This window comes from Microcaecilia unicolor, chromosome 3 (assembly GCF_901765095.1).
Source record: "Microcaecilia unicolor chromosome 3, aMicUni1.1, whole genome shotgun sequence".
Lineage (NCBI taxonomy): Eukaryota > Metazoa > Chordata > Amphibia > Gymnophiona > Siphonopidae > Microcaecilia > Microcaecilia unicolor.
The window spans coordinates 146679831-146702014 of NC_044033.1; the positions used below are offsets into that span (position 1 = coordinate 146679831).

Here is a 22184-nt window from a genome sequence, read left to right on the forward strand (position 1 = left end):
CACTTCCATTCAGTTACGTATAATTGTGTTACTTATGGGGTTTTTTTTATAATTCAATAAAAGATTTTCTAATAATAAAAGGCTGTACTATTTTATCAGGTAACCCATAGCTGGTTAAATGCTGAATATTGAAGTTAACCGCAATGCATTACCAGGCTCTGGAGACCCGGAAATTGAATACCGGTGCCTGGACATGGCCTGGCATTGAATATCCGGGAATAACGCCAGCAGCAATCAGCAAAACGGAGTGCCACCGCTGAATATTGACCCCCCCCCCCCCCCCACCTTGTATGATTGTTTGTCACATGAAGCCTTTTTTGGGCAGATGTCTCCACATCTGGCATCATTGAGCCTGATTTTACAACAGGACACCTATGTGACAAGTCCAAAATGGTGCTTATTTTAAGCTTGTTTTATAAATGCAAATAGGCATCTATGTGTCTTTATAAAATAGACTCCCAGAATGAGCCCCTATACCACACAAGTGCCAGCGCACAAAGGACTGGCTTAAGGCAATCTGCTGTCTGAGGTGAGGGATGAGATGGCTCCCCCACCTCTTACCCATGGCAATAGGAACTGGGGGGGGGGGGGGGTTCCTTATCCGGAATACCAAGGAATTCCCAACCCACCCCTTCCCTTTCATGTTCCTCATAGCATGCCTTTATTTCTCACCCATTTTTGACAAATCCTCAGGCAAAACATTTCTCTCACCTTTTTTTCTTTGGCGTTTCTCTTCTGACACTGTGAAACAGATGCACCTCCGTCTTGCTGTGGGGAAACAGGAGAATGGAAATGTTCTGTGGATCAGTCTCTCAGGCCTGCCTTTCTGCTGAATGGTAAATGTAGAAACAGGATTTCACAAGGCAGAGGCTCATATTCCCATTGTGGTCCTTGTTTTCTTGGAAATAAAATGACCAGTAAAATACACGCAAAAGTGTAAATATAGTTGTAACAGCGTCAAAATACAATGAAATGGGGAATGCACAATTCTACCTGAGTCCCTCCCAGACCATATCTCCTCACAATCTACTTGTAAATACCAGCTTTTTGAAATTGGGTTTCTGCTCTTGGCTCTTTTTCTATGTGTAATTATGATATTTAAATTTCATTTATCAATGTCCTTTAGGGCTGTACATCTTGGGCCTGATTTTCAAAGTGATTTAAATGCCAGGAGAGGCTCCTGACCATTTGCTTGTCTGGGGCTAAGCAGTAATATTCAGCAGCACTTAACTGGAGATTGTCGCTGAATATTCCCTCTTAACGGTGAGGTTAAGGACGGGTCAGGGGCAGTGTTTGGGTAGAGTGGCCACCTAGCTAGTTAGTGACTAGAAGCCCATATAAAGTTAGGACAGAAAAAAGACTGTCCAAAGTTTATGTAGTGAAGGTAACTGGGCACCGGTCTAAATATCAACCAGTGCCCACAGTTACCTTCTAGGTAGCAACTCCAGCTGCTCTCCTCCAGGGTTACAATATGGCTCCTGAAAAAAAAGGACAGATTGAGCCAGTCTGGATGCCAATGGAAGTAAAACCCGGACTGGCTCAATCTGTCTTCCTTTTCCTGGAGCCATATGGTAAACCTGGCCTCCCGCCTACCTAGAACAGAAATAGTCTTTTAAAGTACCGCAAGGCTGCTACTAGAGGTCACAGCAGCCATTTTATAGCAGCTTCTGACCTGGCAGGAGTGAGTGGAAATTGTTCCTACCCATTTACCACTGGACCACCAGGATTCTTTAAGGTGGATCCGGGGTTGGAGAGGGCTGGCAGGATTCCTGAAGGAAAAGTCCATTGAACATTATTCTTTTTTTTTTTTGGGGGGGGGGGGGGTTGCCAGGTTCTTGAAGTCTGGATTGGCCGCTGTCGGAGACAGGATGCTGGGCTTCATGGACCCTTGGTCTTTTCCCAGTATGGCAGTGCTTATGTGCTTATGTGGGGACCTGGGCCTACCTTGTATCAATGGGAATGCGGGGGTGGAGGAGGATTTATGTTCCGGGGGTTGGTATGGGAGGAGGGAGGGGAATTGGGATCTGGGCACAAATGTCTTATGCAGGTCCTGGCCGATATTTAGCTGATACCCATATAAGTGTCTGAATATCAGCCAGGACCCGCATAAGCTCCAGTGGCCAGTGCACTATAAATTAGCTCTGGATTTTCAGTGCTGGTGCCTGGACATGGCCTGCCACTGAATATCTGGGGCTAATTTAGCCAGCGACAGTCTGCGTTTCAAAAAACTTTGACTGCCGCTGAATGAATACCAGCCAATTTATTTTATCTTTTGTAATGTTTGTTTTAATGGTATGGTTTTTATTGGTTGCATTTCAATGTATTTTTATTATGTATGTGCTGTTGTGATCCGCATCGTTTTACATGCCGAATATAATGTAATCATTCATTCATCTTTTTAACAGAAAATTCAGCAATAAGAAATGAATATGTTTACAGTTTTCTTCTTTTAAAAATCCCTTTCAGGGCATCTTTCTTCAATTCGACACTGACAGGTCTGGTTCTATGTCTTCATATGAACTTCGTAATGCTTTAAAAGCTGCAGGTAAAACTAGAAATTCCCGTCTTTAAAAAGAAAGACAGCTAGAAGAACATTAAGAAAGAAGGGACCCAATTTCTGGGAGCAAGAAGTGCCGAATCTAGCTAACAGTTTGCTTTCTCTTGATGTCTTTTACAGACTGAGCAGGGTCATGCAACCACACAAGTGGTCACGTAATGTGAGCACAGCCCACGAGATCTTCCAAGTATGGGGCAACCCCTCAATGGATCTCTTTGCCACTCAATTCAATCACAAATTCCCTTCTGTTCAGGCTCCAGGCCTACAACAAACTAGCATCGGATGCCTTCCTCTTTCATTGGGGCCCGGTCTTCTGTATGTGTTTTTCCCACCTATTTGCAGGCTCAATGTGGCTTACAATTTTCCGTAATGGCTTTCGCCATTCCAGAGTAAAAGAACAATTGGTATAATATGGAGAACATGGGTGACATAATAAAATTATACTGCATAAAGAGTCACTGAGGAAAAGGCATGAACAAAATAAGACGTATTATTTTGTTCATGCCTTTCCCTCAGTGACTCTTTATGCAGTATGATGTCCTTGGTATTATGGAGCAGATTGATGAGCCGGAGGAGCATTTTATTGCAGTAGTATGAAATTGTGTTTTATGTTGTACTAGCCGTTGAGCCCGTAAAAACGGGCTGGTATTGAGGTTTTCCTCCCCCCGCGGTCACCACCGCTCCCCTCCCCCCCACGAAGTCGCCACCGCTCCCCCCCCCCTCGAAGTCGCCGCCACCCCTCCACCTGGCCCGGGCCCTCTCTTCACTTCTGAACTTACACATCCATTCGCTGAACGCAGCAGCGCACATCAGCTGAGCTGCCCCTTCCTTCTCTGCCTGTGTGTGTCCCGCCCTCGCTGACGTTACGTCACAGGAGGGCGGGGCCACAGGCAAAGAAGGAAGGGCTCACTGCAGCTCAGCTGATGTGCGTTGCTGCGTTCGGCGAATGGATCTGTAAGTTCAGAAGGGAAGAGAGGGCCGGGTGGAGGGGTGGCGGCGGCGACTCCGAGTGGGGGGGGAGCGGTAGCAACCTCGGCGGTGCAGTTTCCCTCTCTGTCCCGCCCGCCCCCCCCCCCCCCCCGACATCACGTATTGACGCGGGGGGCGGGACAGAGAGGGAAGTCTCTACTGCGCATTTGCGAGTGAGTCGGTCACTCGCCATTTATATGTTTGATTTGTCAATAATTATGTATGTTTTTAAATTGTGAACCGCTTAGGTTTAAGTGGGTATAAATGGAGATACATAAATAAATAATATGACAAGCTGTTTCTTCAGAATTTACAAGAGTCTTTTATTAGGTTTGTTGGGTCATTTACAAGTAGGATGGTTTGGGTTTTTTTAGGATTTCAGCTCAACAATCAGGTGCTGCAGTTGGTTGTCCTCAGATACACTGATGCTGGGTACCAGATTGAATTTGATGACTTTCTAAACTGCTTGATACGTTTGGAGAACGCATGCCGTAAGTATCCATTTTTGCTAGGAATGTACTACGTTTTTTGTTGTCCACACAGCAGGCCCAGTGGCTCAGTGTCAAGAGCTCGCTACCATGTCTAGGGCTTGGTGACACCTAGACTAGGTGTCGCCATTGCACAACTACTGCGATCTTGCAGAAAGTTGTGAGCATTCCCCAACTCCACAATCCTGGACACAAACCCAAGCCCTAAACATGGCAGTGTGATCGGTTTTAGGGCCTAGGTCGCAGGCTTCTTGAAAGAATGCTGGTGTCTGACTCCCAGTTGTGTATTATTACTGAAATGCCAGGGCTAAGTGAGTGGGGAGAGTAACAGAAAGGGAGGGGAGACCCATAGTAGTTGAGCTTGAGCATTATAGCCCAGCATAGGACAGTTTTGTTTGAATTGGAAGCTCAAAGGAGCAAAAGGAAAATGAGGTTACCCCCACAAAAAAACACACCTGTTCATATGTACATGAATTATACTGCCTTGACTGCACCAGTCCAGTATAAATTGGTTATGTTCTACAGGGTTCCCTGGAAAGACATATTGCAGTCTATAGTCAACCGTCGGCAGTCAGCATTGTTTTATACACTGACCGTCACTGGCTAAATTAGATCCAGAAATGCCAAACCATGTTCAGGCACCAGCATGAAATATCTGGGTCTCAGCGAACTTATGCTGGTCCCGGACAATATTCAGCCAGGATTCACATAAGAGTATCTGTATTCTCCCCCCTCCCCCCAATTCTGAAACTCTCCCCCAGAGCAGACCTCCTCCTGAACCTGCCCCCCATATCAGACCGCCTTCCCGGCATCCCCTGTAAGAACAGACACCCCTTCACCAGCCACCTCTAAGGCCCACCTCCATGGACCTACCTTAAGCTCTCCTGGTGATCTGGTGGGGTTGGCAAGGTAGGAATGAATGCTTCTGCTCCCCGGCAAATCCTACTGTAAAATGGCTGCCATGACCTCTAGTGGTAGTCTCACAGTACTGCAGCTAGAGGTCAACCTTCCACATGTGTTTCTTCACATTTAAGTTCCACTAAATATCAGCTGATGGCCTGCTGAGCACAATTTAAGCATGCAGAAACCTCTCCTGCCCAGTTAATTCGCTTTGAATGACAAGCCCTTTGTAAAGATGCGGATTTAGTCTTTCTCCTTTCCTTTGTTATTTTATTCCCTTTTGCTGCCCTGAAAAGTCTCTACTGCCCGTCCTCTCCAAGTAACCTGTCTGGGCATCGCAGGATGCACTTGCGAGCCCAAGAATAGGAGCCTGCCTCTTCTAAGACACACCGCCAGCCCTATTCACTGGCCAGCACAGTCTGCCATAGTTGTACTAGCCACATTACCTCCTTCCCACTCAGTCCTGAATGACCCCAATACACAGAGGCATCCAATCTCATAGCACAGTGTTGCCACCTGAGCCATAGAATCAGCACCTGGAGGTTCTCTGTCATTGCCATTGCATCTCTTTCTGTAGCCAGGTGGTGCTGACTTAGCTATAGCACTGCAGTACATCATGCTGTTGGTGAGATAGAAAATTGTATAGAGAGGTTAAAGGAATGAATGGATTCTACAATACTTCATGATTAACAACTGGTTTGGGGACACGAGGTAAGAGGCAATATCAAAATTAAAGAAGAGGCACCAAAAATGAGAGGAAACTGAGATAAGTAGGGGCTTCTGTTGTGTAAGTTAATGGGAATGGATGAAGTGCTCTCCAGGTGTGTTTAGGAGAGATTAGGGTGGGCAAAAAAAAATAAACATTTCAGAAGGGGAAAGCACAGAGCAAAATGATAACTCTTCACCCCTCAAAAATCACAGTTCTAGAAGCTCCCTCTTTCTTGCAATATGTTTAAGCTCATGCAGTTAAAGAGGCACCGTGGGACAGGGGCGTAGCCAGACTTCGGTGGGAGGGGAGTCCAGAGCCCGAGGTTCTCTGAGCCCTAGGTTCTCTGAGTCTGACGTTCTGCACGTACAACGTGCAGGATGTCAGCATGCAACAGAACGAAGACTTTTTTGACTGCAGGACGAAGAGGACATCGGCTGGCGGGGATTGGGGTCCCCTGCCAGCAAAACCGAAGGTAGGCGACGGTGGGGGAGGGTTCGCGGGGGGGGGGGGTCGAGAGGGTCGTCGGGAGGGGGGTCCAGGAGGAAATCTACAGGGGCCCAGGTCCCCTCAGGCCCCAAGTACATAAGTACATAAGTACATAAGTAGTGCCATACTGGGAAAGACCAAAGGTCCATCTAGCCCAGCATCCTGTCACCGACAGTGGCCAATCCAGGTCAAGGGCACCTGGCACGCTCCCCAAACGTAAAAACATTCCAGACAAGTTATACCTAAAAATGCGGAATTTTTCCAAGTCCATTTAATAGCGGTCTATGGAGTTGTCCTTTAGGAATCTATCTAACCCCTTTTTAAACTCCGTCAAGCTAACCGCCCGTACCACGTTCTCCGGCAACGAATTCCAGAGTCTAATTACATGTTGGGTGAAGAAAAATTTTCTCCGATTCGTTTTAAATTTACCACACTGTAGCTTCAACTCATGCCCTCTAGTCCTAGTATTTTTGGATAGCGTGAACAGTCGCTTCACATCCACCCGATCCATTCCACTCATTATTTTATACACTTCTATCATATCTCCCCTCAGCCGTCTCTTCTCCAAGCTGAAAAGCCCTAGCCTTCTCAGCCTCTCTTCATAGGAAAGTCGTCCCATCCCCACTATCATTTTCGTCGCCCTTCGCTGTACCTTTTCCAATTCTACTATATCTTTTTTGAGATACGGAGACCAGTACTGAACACAATACTCCAGGTGCGGTCGCACCATGGAGCGATACAACGGCATTATAACATCCGCACACCTGGACTCCATACCCTTCCTAATAACACCCAACATTCTATTCGCTTTCCTAGCCGCAGCAGCACACTGAGCAGAAGGTTTCAGCGTATCATCGACGACGACACCCAGATCCCTTTCTTGATCCGTAACTCCTAACGCGGAACCTTGCAAGACGTAGCTATAATTCGGGTTCCTCTTACCCACATGCATCACTTTGCACTTGTCAACATTGAACTTCATCTGCCACTTGCACGCCCATTCTCCCAGTCTCGCAAGGTCCTCCTGTAATTGTTCACATTCCTCCTGCGACTTGACGACCCTGAATAATTTTGTGTCATCGGCGAATTTAATTACCTCACTAGTTATTCCCATCTCTAGGTCATTTATAAATACATTAAAAAGCAACGGACCCAGCACAGACCCCTGCGGGACCCCACTAACTACCCTCCTCCACTGAGAATACTGGCCACGCAATCCTACTCTCTGCTTCCTATCTTTCAACCAGTTCTTAATCCATAATAATACCCTACCTCCGATTCCATGACTCTGCAATTTCTTCAGGAGTCTTTCGTGCGGCACTTTGTCAAACGCCTTCTGAAAATCCAGATATACAATATCAACCGGCTCCCCATTGTCCACATGTTTGCTTACCCCCTCAAAAAAATGCATTAGATTGGTGAGGCAAGACTTCCCTTCACTAAATCCGTGCTGACTTTGTCTCATCAGTCCATGTTTTTGTATATGCTCTGCAATTTTATTCTTAATAATAGCCTCCACCATCTTGCCCGGCACCGACGTCAGACTCACCGGTCTATAATTTCCCGGATCTCCTCTGGAACCCTTCTTAAAAATCGGAGTAACATTGGCTACCCTCCAGTCTTCCAGTACTACACTCGATTTTAGGGACAGATTGCATATTTCTAACAGTAGCTCCGCAAGTTCATTTTTTAGTTCTATTAATACTCTGGGATGAATACCATCAGGTCCCGGTGATTTACTACTCTTCAGCTTGCTGAACTGACCCATTACATCCTCCAAGGTTACAGAGAATTTGTTTAGTTTCTCCGACTCCCCCACTTCAAATATTCTTTCCGGCACCGGTGTCCCCCCCAAATCCTCCTCGGTGAAGACCGAAGCAAAGAATTCATTTAATTTCTCCGCTACGGCTTTGTCCTCCTTGATCGCCCCTTTAACACCATTTTCGTCCAGCAGCCCAACCGACTCTTTGGCCGGTTTCCTGCTTTTAATGTATCTAAAAAAATTTTTACTATGTATTTTTGCTTCCAACGCTAATTTCTTCTCAAAGTCCTTTTTTGCCCTCCTTATCTCCGCTTTGCATTTGGCTTGGCATTCCTTATGATCTATCCTGTTACTTTCAGTTGGTTCTCTTCTCCACTTTCTGAAGGATTGTTTTTTGGCTCTAATGATTTCCTTTATCTTACTGTTTAGCCACGCCGGCTGACGTTTAGTCTTTTTTCCCTTTTTTCTAATACGTGGAATAAATTTGTCCTGAACCTCCAGGATGGTGTTTTTAAACAGCATCCACGCCTGATGCAAGTTTTTTACTCTGCGAGCTGCTCCTTTCAGTCTTTTTTTCACCATTTTTCTCATTTTGTCGTAATCACCTTTTCTATAGTTAAACGCTAGCGTACTTGATTTCCTAGTTTCACTTCCTTCAATGCCAATATCAAAACCGATCATATTATGATCACTGTTATCAAGCGGCCCTCGTATCGTTACCCCCCTGCACTAGATCATGAGCACCACTAAGGACTAAGTCTAGTATTTTTCCTTCTCTTGTCGGCTCCTGAACTAGCTGTTCCATGAAGCTGTCCTTGATTTCATCAAGAAATCCTATGTCCCTTGCGTGTACAGATGTTACATTAACCCAGTCTATATGCGGGTAATTGAAATCCCCCATTATTATTGTGTTGCCCAGTTTGTTTGCGTCCCTGATTTCCTTTAACATTTCCGCATCCGTCTGTTCGTCCTGGCCAGGTGGACGGTAGTACACTCCTATCACTATCCTTTTCCCCTTTGCACATGGAATTTCAATCCACAGTGATTCCAAGGAGTGTTTTGTTTCCTGCAGAATTTTCAATCTATTTGATTCAAGGCTCTCGTTAATATACAATGCTACCCCTCCACCAATCTGATTCACCCTATCACTACGTGGGAGATGGTGTAGTGCAGCTGTCTACAGTTTTGTTTTGTTTTTGCCTCACAGAGAGCTGTTTAAAGAATATTTAAGGCTAGAATGTCATAAGGATGGCAAAGGGTGTTTGCAAATATTGTATACCTGTTAGTCTATATTTTTTTGCTCAGTAGAATGCACATCTAAACAAAGGCTTGTTAAAAAGCTAGGCTCATTCTTTGTTAACCATTGTGAGCTCCACCGAGCCCTCTATTTTCAGCAGTCAGTAAGCAGAACATATGTGATAAATCTGCTAGCAATCACCACATCTGAAGAAGTGTTAAAGCTTTATATTTTGAAAAAAAATAAAGTTCTCTTCTTGATTAGCCGACTTAACCCCCCCCCCCCCCACTCTCCCCCCACAAACACACCCCTTTTACAAAGTTACACTAGTGGCTGCCCGTGCAGTAATGCCAACACAGCCCATTCAAAGCGAATGGGCTGTGTCGACATTACCGTGTGGCTTTCTAAAAGGGGGTGGGGTTGGACAGTTAACACCAGTTACCACCTTATACCAGTGGTTCCCAAACCTGGTGCATCCCAGCTAGTCAGGTTTTCAGGATACCCACAATGAATATTCATGAGAGAGATTTGCATGCAGTGGAGGTAGTGCATGCAAATCTCTCTCATGAATATTCATTGTGACTGGCTGGGGTGACTGGCTGGGGTGCCTCCAGGACTAGGTTTTGGAACCATTGTATTATACCTTTTTGGACCAGGTGCCAGTAGCCACCTAAAGATTTCGTATACACCCAAAATATTGCAGAGATTCTATATATCCAAAAAAGATCTGCCTCTCCCTACCGAATATGATCCTTTACAGATGGGTAGAAATAAACAATTGAGCGCCATGTTGTGTCCTCACTGATGCCGCACTGCTGAATTTCACTATACAAATTGTCATGGTATTTCACTCTGAATGCAGCACTAGGGCTCCACCATTTGCAATCAGAGAACTTTCCTGGATCCTCAAAAGCTTAGCAGAGATTAGGTGGCAGCGCTGGTGGTTGGGAGGCGGGGCTAGTGGTTGAGAGGCGGGGCTAGTGCTGGGCAGACTTCTACAGTCTGTGCCCTGAAAATGACATACAAATCAAGGTCAAGTATACATATAAAGTAGTACATATGAGTTTATGTTGTTGGTCAGACTGGATGGACCGTACAGGTTTTTCTCTGCTGTCATCTACTATGTTACTATCCAGCTCATTTTCGAAAGTGATCACCAGTCATCTTCCGACACAAATCGGAAGATGGCCGGCGACCTCCTGAAACCGGCTAAATCGGTATAATCGAAAGCTGATTTTGGCCGGATTCAACTGCTTTCCGTCGCGGAGCCGGCGAAACATCAAGGGGGCGTGTCGGTAGGGTAGTGAAGGCAGGACAGGGGTGGGACGGGGGTATGCTCACGAGATGGCTGGCTTCGCCCAATAATGGGGAAAAAAAGCCAGGCTTGACAAGCATTTTGCCGGCTTTACTTGGTCCCTTTTTTTTCACGACCAAGCTTCAAAAAGGACCCCCAACTGACCAAATGACCACCGGAGAGAATCGGGGATCACCTCCCCTTACTCCCCCAGTGGTCACCACCCCCCTCCCACCCAAAAAAAAGCCATTTTTGCCAGCCTCAAATGTCATACCCAGCTCCCTGATAGCAGCATGCAAGTCCCTGGAGTAGTTTTTAGTGGGTGCAGTGCACTTCAGGCAGGTGGACCCAGGCCCACCCCCCTACCTGTTACACTTGTGGTGGTAAATGGGAGCCCTCCAAAACCCACCCAAAACCCACTGTACTCACATGCAGGTGCCCCCCTTCACCCCTTAGGGCTATGGTAATGGTGTAGAGTTGTGGGGAGTGGGTTTTGGGGGGGATTTGGGGGGCTCAGCAACCAAGGTAAAGGAGCTATGCACCTGGGAGCTATTTTTTTTTAATTTTAGAAGTGCCCCCTAGGGTGCCCGGTTGGTGTCCTGGTTTGTGAGGGGGGCCAGTGCACTACATTTTCCATTATGGCCGAAAACCGATGCCGGCCATCTCAAACCCGGCGAGCTCTGACATTTGGCCGGGCCCAACCGTATTAGCAAAGAAAAAGATGGCTGGCCATCTTTTTCGAAAATACGGTTGGCTCCACCCACTTACGGCGCCGGCCCTGGAGATGGCCGCTGCCGTTCGATTATGCCCCTCCACATTACTATGTAGAACAGGAATACAGACGATATCTACACAACATTTTGCATTTCAGTTCTCTGCCATGATTACCACTTTAGTTGTAAGGTCTGCCTTGCATAGGGTTGCATTGCTGAGGGAATGGGAGCATATGTATCTGTAATTTTTGTGTGTGTGTGTTTTTCAGGGGTATTCAAAACTCTAGACAGAAGCAACAGTGCGCTAATACAGCTGAATCAGATTGAGGTAAAGATTTTATATTTGTTTACAAATTTGCCACCGGTGATCATGACTTTCCATTAGAGATTCATGTTGCCTTACATCCAGTATAGCAATGGTCAGATGTGTACCTGGGAGCAGTTTATGAAGTCCACTGCAGTGCCCCCTAGGGTGCCCTGGGATGTCAGGGGGACCAGTCTACTAAAAATGCTGGCTCCTCCTACATCCCAATGGCTTGATTTTGGACATTTTGCACTTGGACATTTTTATTTTTTTTTTTCGAAAATTCCCCCCCCCCCCCAAAAAGAAACATCCAAATCACAAAACGTGCATAGGATTTTCGAAAACAAAAGATAGATGGGTATCTTTTTCGAAAATGACCTTCTTTCCTGTTCAGAATTTGGACGTTTTGTATAAAACGTCTAAATTCTAATTTAGACGTTCTATCGAAAATGCCCCTCCACGTCTTCATCATACCCAGTAGAGCCTGGAAATTCTTTAGAATCACCCAAATATTATCCAAGCCATGGTATCAAATGGACCCAGGCAGAGACACATTGATAATCAGCACTGGTGAAGTTTGTTGTTTCACACCAGCTGGTTTTAGTGGCCCCTGACGCAGCCTGTATTGTCGGTGAAGCATGGCCATGTCGGGCATTGGATTGTAAACCCTGGGAACTTTGAAACATCAATAAAGGAAATGTTTTTTTTTATATGGTCTGCTTCTTTTTTCTCTTCCATATTGGATCTTGTAGATTAGTTGCCTTCTTGTTTTCTAATCCCTACACCCCTAGACTACCAGGGATTGTAAGATAGGCCCGAGGAGGACACCTATAGGTGGGCAAGGGGAAAAGGCAATTCCTGTTCAGAGGGGAGGGAAGGGGGAAAGAGAGAGACAAACAGGAAAAAGCCCAAAGCACCAAAAACACGCAGTCATTTTCATCCAAAACTAAAACCATGGCCATAGCCATTTGGCTGAAATCGAAACCAGGCAGAAAATGGATTTTGGGACAGTTTTGGCACCATAACCAAAACTGAAATTTGATCAGCCTCTATTTACTTGCATATGTGCCCACATACACGAGTATATACTAGTAATCTAAACATTTACGCACATAATGGGTATGAAAATGTTAGCATCTACTTTATAAAATTATCCTTCCATTGCCCAGAATCAACCTCCAAAGACAGGGGTCTTCAACGTCAGCTCTTGCCCAGTCATGGTTTCAGGATTTCCCCAGTGAATATGCATGAGATCTATTTGCATACATTGGAGGCAGTGTATGCAAATAGATCTCATGCATATTCATTGGGGAAATCCTGACTGGGCAAGGACTGATGTTGGAGATCCTTGTCCTAAGAACTTCAACAGTTCTATTTTTATTCATGTGAACGAGATGCTGAATACAAGCTCAAGACACAAGATAAACAAAGTTAAGCATAATATATGTAAGTCATATGCTTAAAAAAGGTAAATTTCCAAACTGTGTCCAAGGATACAGCAGTGATTTATCCACAGAAACAGGCTTCCACAAAATTATGCAGGAGGAACCTATACATGAGTAAGGTTACTCACACTTTGAAAAGATGCTCCCAGGGGTGGGCTTGGGAAGGGTTTGTACTTATGTACATACTTCTGAATTTTGAAAAGTACTCATTCTTTTTCACTCTGAAAAAGTACCTGCAGAATAAATACAGAATGGACACTTTTCCTGGGGTAATTTGGAAAGTAAAATCCATGGAGTAAAAAGTACACGTGATCTTTTACCCTGTGCAGACAAGTATAAAATTACCTTCTAAATCTTTGCTCTTCCAGTCCTTGAGAACTGCCAAGAGGTTAAGCTTTTAGGATATCCCTATTGAATATGCTTGAGAGAGATTTGCACACCCCTATCTCCATATTCACTAAGGCTGATGGTCTCAATACTTTCCTTAGAATATCCACAATAAATATGCATGAGATAGATTTGCATGCACTGCCTCCTTAGTATGTAAATCTCTAATGCATATTTATGATGGATATCCTGTAAACCTGATTGGCTGGGTGTGCCCTGAGGACAGGGTTGAGAAGCAATGCATTAGGAATATCCTAAAAACTGATATATTGGTGGCCTTCACGGACTGAGAGATAAGACCAAGGTTCTAAATGGTTTAGTTAAATTGTGTTGCCCAGTGCAACCCAGTACCCCAATTCAAGGACAATCCTGGACTCTAGTTCATTTGCTAGTATTTTTTTAAGACAGTGGTTCTCAACTCAGTCCTGGAAGCACATCTAATCCAGAGTGTGAATGAGACAAATTTACATAGGCTGGATTTCTAATGTGGTGTATACAAATTTACGGAGCAGGAGAAGAGTGGGAACAGAATCAAGCTCTTCAAGGAACAGACCAAGGATATCCAATATTGAAATCAAGTTTATTGAGAGAAGACTCTACATGGTACCATGTTTCAGCACTAGGAGTGCCTTCCTCAGGAGTCTTGAAGCCATACTCTATATTGCACTCTATAAAGGTCTTTTTAAAGACCACAATGTTCTTTCAACAAGAGACTCACTCCTGAATACTTTGTCCACTAATTCTGTCAGACAAAATATCAAGACTCCTGAGGAAGGCACACCTAGTGCTGAAACATGGTACTGTGTAGAGTCTTCTCTCAATAAACTTGATTTCAATATTGCATGTTCTCGGTCTGTTCCTTGAAGAGCCTGATTCTGTTCCCACTCTTCTCCTGCTCCTGAGATTGTCCATGGGCCTTTGTTGTTCTTTCCACTTTTGTGGTTGTGTTGCGTATGCAAATTTATTCCATTTATTGCCGAAAACCAGACAGGTTAGATGAGCCTCAAGGACTGGGCTGAACCATGGTTCTAGTGTTAGGTGACAAGGAGCCCACATTTCTCTGACGGAAAACATGTAATGATCATGGGTATTGAGTCTTATTTTGGATCTTCTGATGTTAATTAAGTAATACTTCCTCCTGTTTCCTAATTATGGGTTGTTTCTGAGCAACATGGAAACTTCAGTTCTAGAACTTAGGATAGAGACTCACACCTACAAAATACTGAATAAAATCTTTACTGTAATACAACTTCTTCAATTGGAATAATCAGACAAACTGGCATTTACTTGGAGGTATGCTCCTCTTTCAGCTCTTGGAATGTACAGTCACAGTATATACTGATTCTTATAAATTACCTTATGGGCATGGGGGAGTTTTCTTGTTCATGAATCCTGTTTTTCAAGATCTGTATGAGGCCGGTCTATAATTTCAAAACTGTTTTAGAGTATGGGAATTACTAGCTAATTAATGGCTTGTATATGCATAGCTGCACGCTTTCTACAAAAGGCAGCAGACTGTGGCTACATTACAGTTTACTACTCATTTTGTAGCTCTTAGCCATGAGTTTTGTGTTCCCTAACAAAATGTGTTTATATAGTAGAAATGATTTTCTTGTGACAGTAGGAAAGAGTTTTTTCATGAAAGCCAGCATCTCTGTCAACAATTGTGTTTATTAGTTTCTAATTAATGTCAATGTTGCCTGTTGTGACATTTTGCTTCTTTTTTCCGGTTCCTAGTTTATCACCCTGGCAATGAACATTTGAAGACAAGAGATATGGATTCATCCATATGACCTGTTGACGAGCCACATAGCCTTCAATCTTTAGCACGTTGTGCTTTTTACTATGCATTCAAATGTGAGATAAAAAGGTCTTGTCCTGCTTACGAGTGAAAACTTTAATGGAACCAAGAAGTCCTCCACAACAAATGTTTAGAACTGGTGCAGGACCTGCCATCAAGCTTTTAAAAGGAATCTCCCTGTGGAGTTTCCTTTTAAAAATTTGGGAACAGCTAGCACTACAGGTACTTCAGTACTCAAACACAGTGGAGATGTACACAGGGAAAACATTTCAGTTTGGCCATTTTTATGATTTTCAGAACTTAACACACACAAATTGACTTTACACATTATAATTCATAGGTCAGTGTGCATGAAATTGATTTTGTGTATATAACATTATTAAGGTGTGCTAATGAAACAAATGTGGACTAATAAATACACATCCCTACTTTACTGCAGTCTGGTTATCCTTTCCATGCATATATCACACTAGCAAGACTGCCCGGTGGAAAAACCATCAAGTTCCCCTTTTACCTACCCACTGCTTGAAACTGACATACTCACTGGAAAAAATGGTCAGACTACAGGTTGTCATTCTTTGTACGAATCCTACACGCTCGTCGCCAAAAATGTACTGCTATGGATTTACAGCCTGCTTTACTGACACAGACTACTCAGTAATTACTGTGGATTCTTTTGGATTCGTATTAGGTAAATGAGACCTTTATTAGAGGTTCTAAAATCTACAATGATTAAAATATATACAATGATTAGCTATATACACACAATGATTAGCTATACAACTAAAAAGAAACAATACCTATCTATAAACAATCAGTACATCACTGGTCTCTACATCTAAGCAATGCTAAGAGTTCCTAGACCAGGAAAAGAAGCAATAATACATTATATACAATCATCACTGGCCCTTACATCATCCAGGCTCTTATCATCAGCTGGGGGGGCCTGTTCACAGCGAAAGCCAGGAGCTTCTTTGACCAGGAAACAAGGTTCTCTGCGCAGTTCGTACGTTGCTCACAGATGAGCTCCCAATTTCACTCAAAGAAACTCCCCTTTTTATTAGGCTTAGGACTCATGTTCAGAGCTAAGGAAAATTACAGAAGGTTTGAGAATAGGTAAACAAGCCATACTGTGGGAATGTGGTCACACGTTTCCAAGTCCAGGTGGCCAGTCTAAACTCGAAAACAAGCGCCATCCTCCTCTTCACATACCAAATTAATTAGAGCTGTGTCTTATCTTCTACATTCCAACTTATTTTCATACAATCAAAGTTAAACAATCATTTTTAAACAGAATTACTTCTAATCACAAATACAGACCCCGAGTGCACTTGTTGATCAAGGCAGATAGAGGTGAAAAGCAATCTCTAAAATCCTTTTTATTTCAGCCCCTGTCACCCCTGCCTAAGACCAGCCCTGGTGTAGGTTGGAGAGAGGCTAAGAAATTATAGGATCAGGTTGGTGAAGGGAAAGATGTTGAAAATGGAACTGGGGAAGATGAAAAGGGATAGTGGGAAGCTAGTTTGGGGGGAAGGAGACAGCAGACAGGGATTGGAGGCAGGAGAGAGAAATAACAAGGGGGAAGCTGGAGCTGGAAGCAGAGGAAAGTAGTTATGAGCTGGAGAATGGATGAGCACAGAAGGTTGCTATTGCGCACTAGGGCTGACAGTCAGAAGGTATTAGGGATGGGCTGATAGTAAGGGTTGAGAGATCCTGGATGGCTGAGAGAGGGATGAGGGGGGAGAGCTTCATGGCCTATGGGGGGGGGAGAGAGGAGGGCATCCTGCATGGGGGAGGGAATGGAAAGAGGGATGGAGAGAGAAAGAGACTGAAGATATCCTGGATGGCTGAGAGAAAGAAGGGGGAGACCTGCATGGCAGATGAAGAGAGAGAGAGAGAGAGAGAGAGAGAGAGAGGAAATAAACTAAAGGGCAGCAAATCTGAAACCTGGTGGCCATTTGGTAATCTACTAAAAACATTGATAGTCGAATCATTTTATGGTTACCAGTATCCATACCAGTATGCAAGGAAGGAGATGGATCTCTGAAGTGGTTGAGTGAGGGTGGAAATGAGATTAAAAGGATGGTGAAAGAGAAGCAATGGACATAGGGTAAGAGGTAGAAGTGTGGCCTGGAGACAAGGGAAGGAAGAAGAGACAGGGATGGAGAGAATAAGAGGCAGTGGAGAGTAGATGAGGGCTAAGAGGGTGAGTACTGGGGATGGGAATGGGAGAGTAAGGAAGTGGGTGAAAGATGGGGGGGATAGGAGACTGAGGAAGGAGAGATACAGAGGGGCAAATGGAGTGCTGAAGTGGGAGATGGGAAAAGCCAGTTGGTAGATGAGACATGAAAAGGAGTCTAAGGACTAGAAGGTGAGAGAAAGAGAGAATGAGAATAAAATCAAATGGGCGGATATAAAACACAGATAAGAGAAAAATGGGGGGAATAAAACAAAATGAAAGATCAGTGCCAGACAGAAGGAAAGGTAGCAGACAAGAGGAGAGAGAAGAAATGGAAAGGCCAACCTGGAAAAGAATTTGGGAGAAGACTACTACTACTACTACTACTTAACATTTCTAGAGCGCTACTAGGGTTACGCAGCGCTGTACTGACTCATGGAAAGTGGAAAAAAGACTGAGACCAGCTCAATTAGAAAAATTGCCAAACAAAGGACTGACATGTGCCTGCTTTGTTAAATGTATATTTTTCCTATTGTTATTTTGAAACGTATAGAGGAAAGTTAATTTCTGTTTCTCTTTTACCAATATTGCCCTGCTTAAAGAGTCTGGCATTCTTGGGGATCTCCATTTCAGGTTTTTGTCTGTAAGTTTTTTGTAGTCCCCTATTTTGTATCAGGTGAAGGTCTGTCCATATTCTGAGGTGAAGAATTCTACTAGCATAGGGGTGGGCAACCTGAGTCCTGATGGCCACAACCCAGTCAGGTTTTCAGCAGAAGCAAGCCAGGTTGAAGGTGCGGGGGGAGCAGAAAGCGGACTTCTGCTGGCGCCGTTGTGCGTTTTCAATGCAACACATTATGTAAAAAATAGGTATCAGCGGAAGTCCGTTTGGGGGAGCGGCCGCTCCCCTGGTGCACCCCTAGCTACACCTCTGGTTTTCAGGATTTCTCCAATGAATATGCATGAGATCTACTTGTATACAATGGAGGCAGTGCATGCAAATAGTTCTCATGCATATTTATTGGGGAAACCCTGAAAACACGACTGGTTTGCGGCCCTTGAGGCTGAGTTTGCCTGCCTCTATGCTATCATGTAGCATGTGTAGGAATCTTAACAGCCCAACTTGTTCCAGTTTCCCACTAGCTGGTATATTGGTGCTCTAGTCACAGTGTAATATTTATATCATTGTCTTTTCATAGGTGGATTAGACCTGTTATGGTGTGGTAAGTTTTCAGTATAGGTTCTGAGTGCCTTTTGGCAGGATTTTGTGTTATTTCACAAAGTACCTGGTCCTATTTGAAAGTAGGCTCTGGGGCCCTTTGTCACCCAAAACAAAAATGCTCAGGACTAGTGGTCTCCACATCCTGTGGAGTCACCATACAAACTGATTTAAATAAAATGTTTATCAGTGGAAGAAGTGAATATGCTGCCCCTAAGGTAATGTCACAATTTGAATATTTTTACTTGTAGTTAAAAAGACAGGCTGCCTGCTCCGACTGGTCCCGGGACCTCTGCTGCCTCCTGCCTCCTGATGGAACCTCCTGTTTTCCTTATAGGCGGGAACACAGCAGAGTCAGCCTGTGTTAATCATTGCCGGCCACAGCCACCGAACCGAGCGACAACACCGGCACTGCTGCCTAGCCAACACCAACCTGACTTCAAAACCTGGCTACGCCTCTGCATACAACCTGCTATCTACTTTCACTATCATATCTTTCAGGGGTGGGAGAGGGTCAGTGACCACTGGAGAATTAAGGGGGGGGGGGGGTCATGCCTTCATTCCTTCAGTGGTCTAGATAAAAAAATATACTTCTTTTGTGCCCTGGACCTTTTTTTTCTGTTCAGTTATCGCAGAAAAATGTCCAGATTGTAAGCGCACCCTACTCAAAAGACGCCTCCAACACACCCCCTTGCTATTTGGACACAGTGAAAAAGTCACAATTCTGCCTTTTTGAAAACTGTAATTTAAATGTTTTGGCAGGAAAAAATGTCCATCTGCCGCTTTGTGCTGCTTTTCAGAAGTTTTTCTCTTTTGAAAATGAGTGTCTTATTCTATTTTTGTTTTACACCCCCATCACTCCCAACAGGTGATCTTCATTTTATTGCAAACATAAAATTACGAACAAGAATAAAATCATAGAAAAACAAAGAACCCCAACTATTATTGTATACAAGCAAAATAATCTTTTGTATACAATTGAGGAACTTTTCCAAAGGTCGCTGTGGAAAGAAACTTTTTTATTAGAGTAGCTGATTTGATGGGATACACATTCAACAGTTTAAAGAGAAACACAGGTGTTAATGTCACCTGCATTTTGTGAGGTCTGACTTGGTCAAAAATATATCTGATTTCATCACGGGACTAACTAATTCAGGGCCAGATGTACCAAGCATTTTCCCTATGGACACAAGAGAAAACCTCTTGGTACACCTGGTCCTAAGTTATTTATAGGTTGTTGAAAGTATATGAAAAAAAATTAGGAGAAAGCAAATCTCTTAGACAGAACATTGTATTAATGTTAGGGCAAAATTTGCTGTAACCAACCTTGAGCTAGAGTCAACTCAGTTCAAGGCTAGCAGATTTGGAACTTATTTTTCTAACTCCAAGTTCAACACGAGATACAAAGGAGGTAGAGTAGGTACAATTTAAGGGGGCCTTTTACAAAGCCACACTAGCATTTTTAGCTCGTGGTAAAACTCAGCTGGTGGTAAACGCTGAGATGCCTATAGAAACATAATGAACATCTCAACATTTACCACCAGCTGATTCTTACAGCGAGCTAAAAACACTAGCGCAGCTTTGTAAAAGACCCTCGAACTTTGTACCTGAGGTAATGGATGGAGATATTACAAGCCCAAGTTCTCAAGGAGCATAAGTGTAAGAAGTGGTTTGAACCCAGGATCCTCTGGTTCTTGGACTACTACCCAAACCTCTAGGTTATTCCTCTAATGCTTAGCGGTTAGCTTAGCTGAGTTTTAAAAAGATTTGGACGGCTTCCTAAAGGAAAAGTCCATAGACCGTTATTAAATGGACTTGGGAAAAATCCACTATTTCTGGGATAAGCAGTATAAAATGTTTTGTACATTTTTGGGATCTTGCCAGGTATTTGTGACCTGGATTGGCCACTGTTGGAAACAGGATGCTGGGCTCGATGGACCTTTGTTTTTTCCCAGTATGGCAATATTTATGTACTTATGCTTTGGATATTGAGCCATGGATAGACTCAGATGAAAGCAGACTAAGACTGCCTTGCTTTTATTGCCTGTTGATCTAGCAGTCTCACACCAGATTGGTTCATGGTCTTCTAAAGGGGTCCTGGGATGTCAGGAAGGCATTGCCCTGCATTTGGAACGCTCAAAGGCCAAAGCTGTGTGGAATCTCAGTGAAGTCCTCTGAACCCTGAAACCTCTTATACATAGATATTGTTGTGCATTTAATAAGTGTCCAAAAGTCTCTCTTTCTCAGGTGGAAGATTAACTGTGTAACCAAACCTCGACTGAATTTATAGAATAGATGAAACCTTTATATATTTAGTTATTTACTTTGAATACTTGTCCACCTATTCCAAAGCATTTATTACTGATAGTGAATAACAATGGTAACTGATTGTTATTATTAATGAAAGTTATAGTTCTACATGCCTGTGATTGTAAGACAGACCCTTCTGTTTCATCTTACATATGAGCAAACTTTTATTGATGTATTGCTGTCTAATGGACATGATGACAGCAGGGACCCCAGCCTGACAATTATAAAGTACAAAAAAGGACAAATAAGGAGCTTGGTATCCAAAAAATTTGGCCAGTCATTTTTAAGCTTATCATGTTAGTGATCAGTTTACTTTTGTCTCAGCAATTCAACGTGTGGCCAAAAGATAACAGGTTAAAAGGTGGAGCAACTGAAGGCATACCCAGGGCTTATCAGAAAAAGAAGTTATTATAAGTGCTTTTTTTGTACTCCATCTAGGATGTGCCTGAATATGATGAATTTAAAATACACTACACTAAATGGACAGCTGTTTTAACAGACAAAATCATAATAGTGCCACAAAGACAAAATAAAACAAATTACAAAAAATAAAAGGTAATAAACATTGGCATAACCATAGGCGTAGACTGGGGGGGGGGCGAGGGGGGGCAGTGCCCCCCCAAACGACGCGAGGCGCTGCCGCGCCATTAGTTTAAAAAAAAAAAAAAAAGTTAAAAAAAAAAAAAAAACACATGCAGGCACGCGCTCCTCTCCGTCCGATTGGCTTCCCTGCCCTCTCTATCTGCGTCCCGCCTTCCTCTGACGTCATTTCCTTTCGGGCGGGACGCAGACAGAGAGGGCAGGGAAGCCAAGCGGACGGAGAGGAGCGTCTCCGTCTACTCCTCTCTCTTCCTCCCTCCCTCCGGCGCAGGCAGCAGTCTTTTCCAGCGTTCCTGGCAGCGGTAGCGTTGTACACGCTGCCTTTGGCTCTGCCCCGAAGCCTTCTCTTCAAGTTCCTGTTCCCGCATAGGTGGGAACAGGAACTTGAAGAGAAGGCTTCCGGGGCAGACCGAAGGCAGCGTGTATATCGCTACAGCTGCCAGGAACGCTGGAAAAGACTGCTGCCTGCGCCGGAGGGAGGGAGGGAGGAAGAGAGGGGGTAAACGGAGTCACCATCTTGGACCTCGCGCGGGGGGGAGGGGTGGGGAGCAGAGGGAAGGAGCAAGAGATGGATGGGACTGGGAGGGTGGGAAGCAGTGGGAAGGAGCAGGAGATGGATGGGACTGGGAGGGTGGGAAGCAGGGTTGCCAGGTAGAAATTTTTTTTCCAGCCCAATCCGGGCCAGAAACCAGCCCAAAACCCGCCCAAACACAAACCCCGCCCCTGACACCCCCACCCCCGCGTCACCGGCCCCGCCCCCGCCGTCACCGGCCCCGCCTCCCACGTCATCGGGCCCGCCTCCCACGTCATCGGGCCCGCCTCCCCGT

At 44.4% G+C, this 22184-nt stretch overlaps 1 protein-coding gene across 1 annotated transcript in view; it reads left to right on the forward strand.

The window, feature by feature from the left end:
• The window catches only part of CAPN9 (calpain 9), a 116860-nt gene extending 101375 nt beyond the window's left edge, over positions 1-15485 (forward strand). The window contains exons 17-20 of the mRNA XM_030196438.1: positions 2467-2545; positions 3901-4017; positions 11385-11443; positions 14989-15485. Coding sequence (XP_030052298.1) covers positions 2467-2545; positions 3901-4017; positions 11385-11443; positions 14989-15015 — 282 coding nt within the window. The 3' untranslated portion in view covers positions 15016-15485. The remainder of the gene's footprint in view (positions 1-2466; positions 2546-3900; positions 4018-11384; positions 11444-14988) is intronic.
• The last annotated feature ends 6699 nt before the right edge of the window (positions 15486-22184 follow it).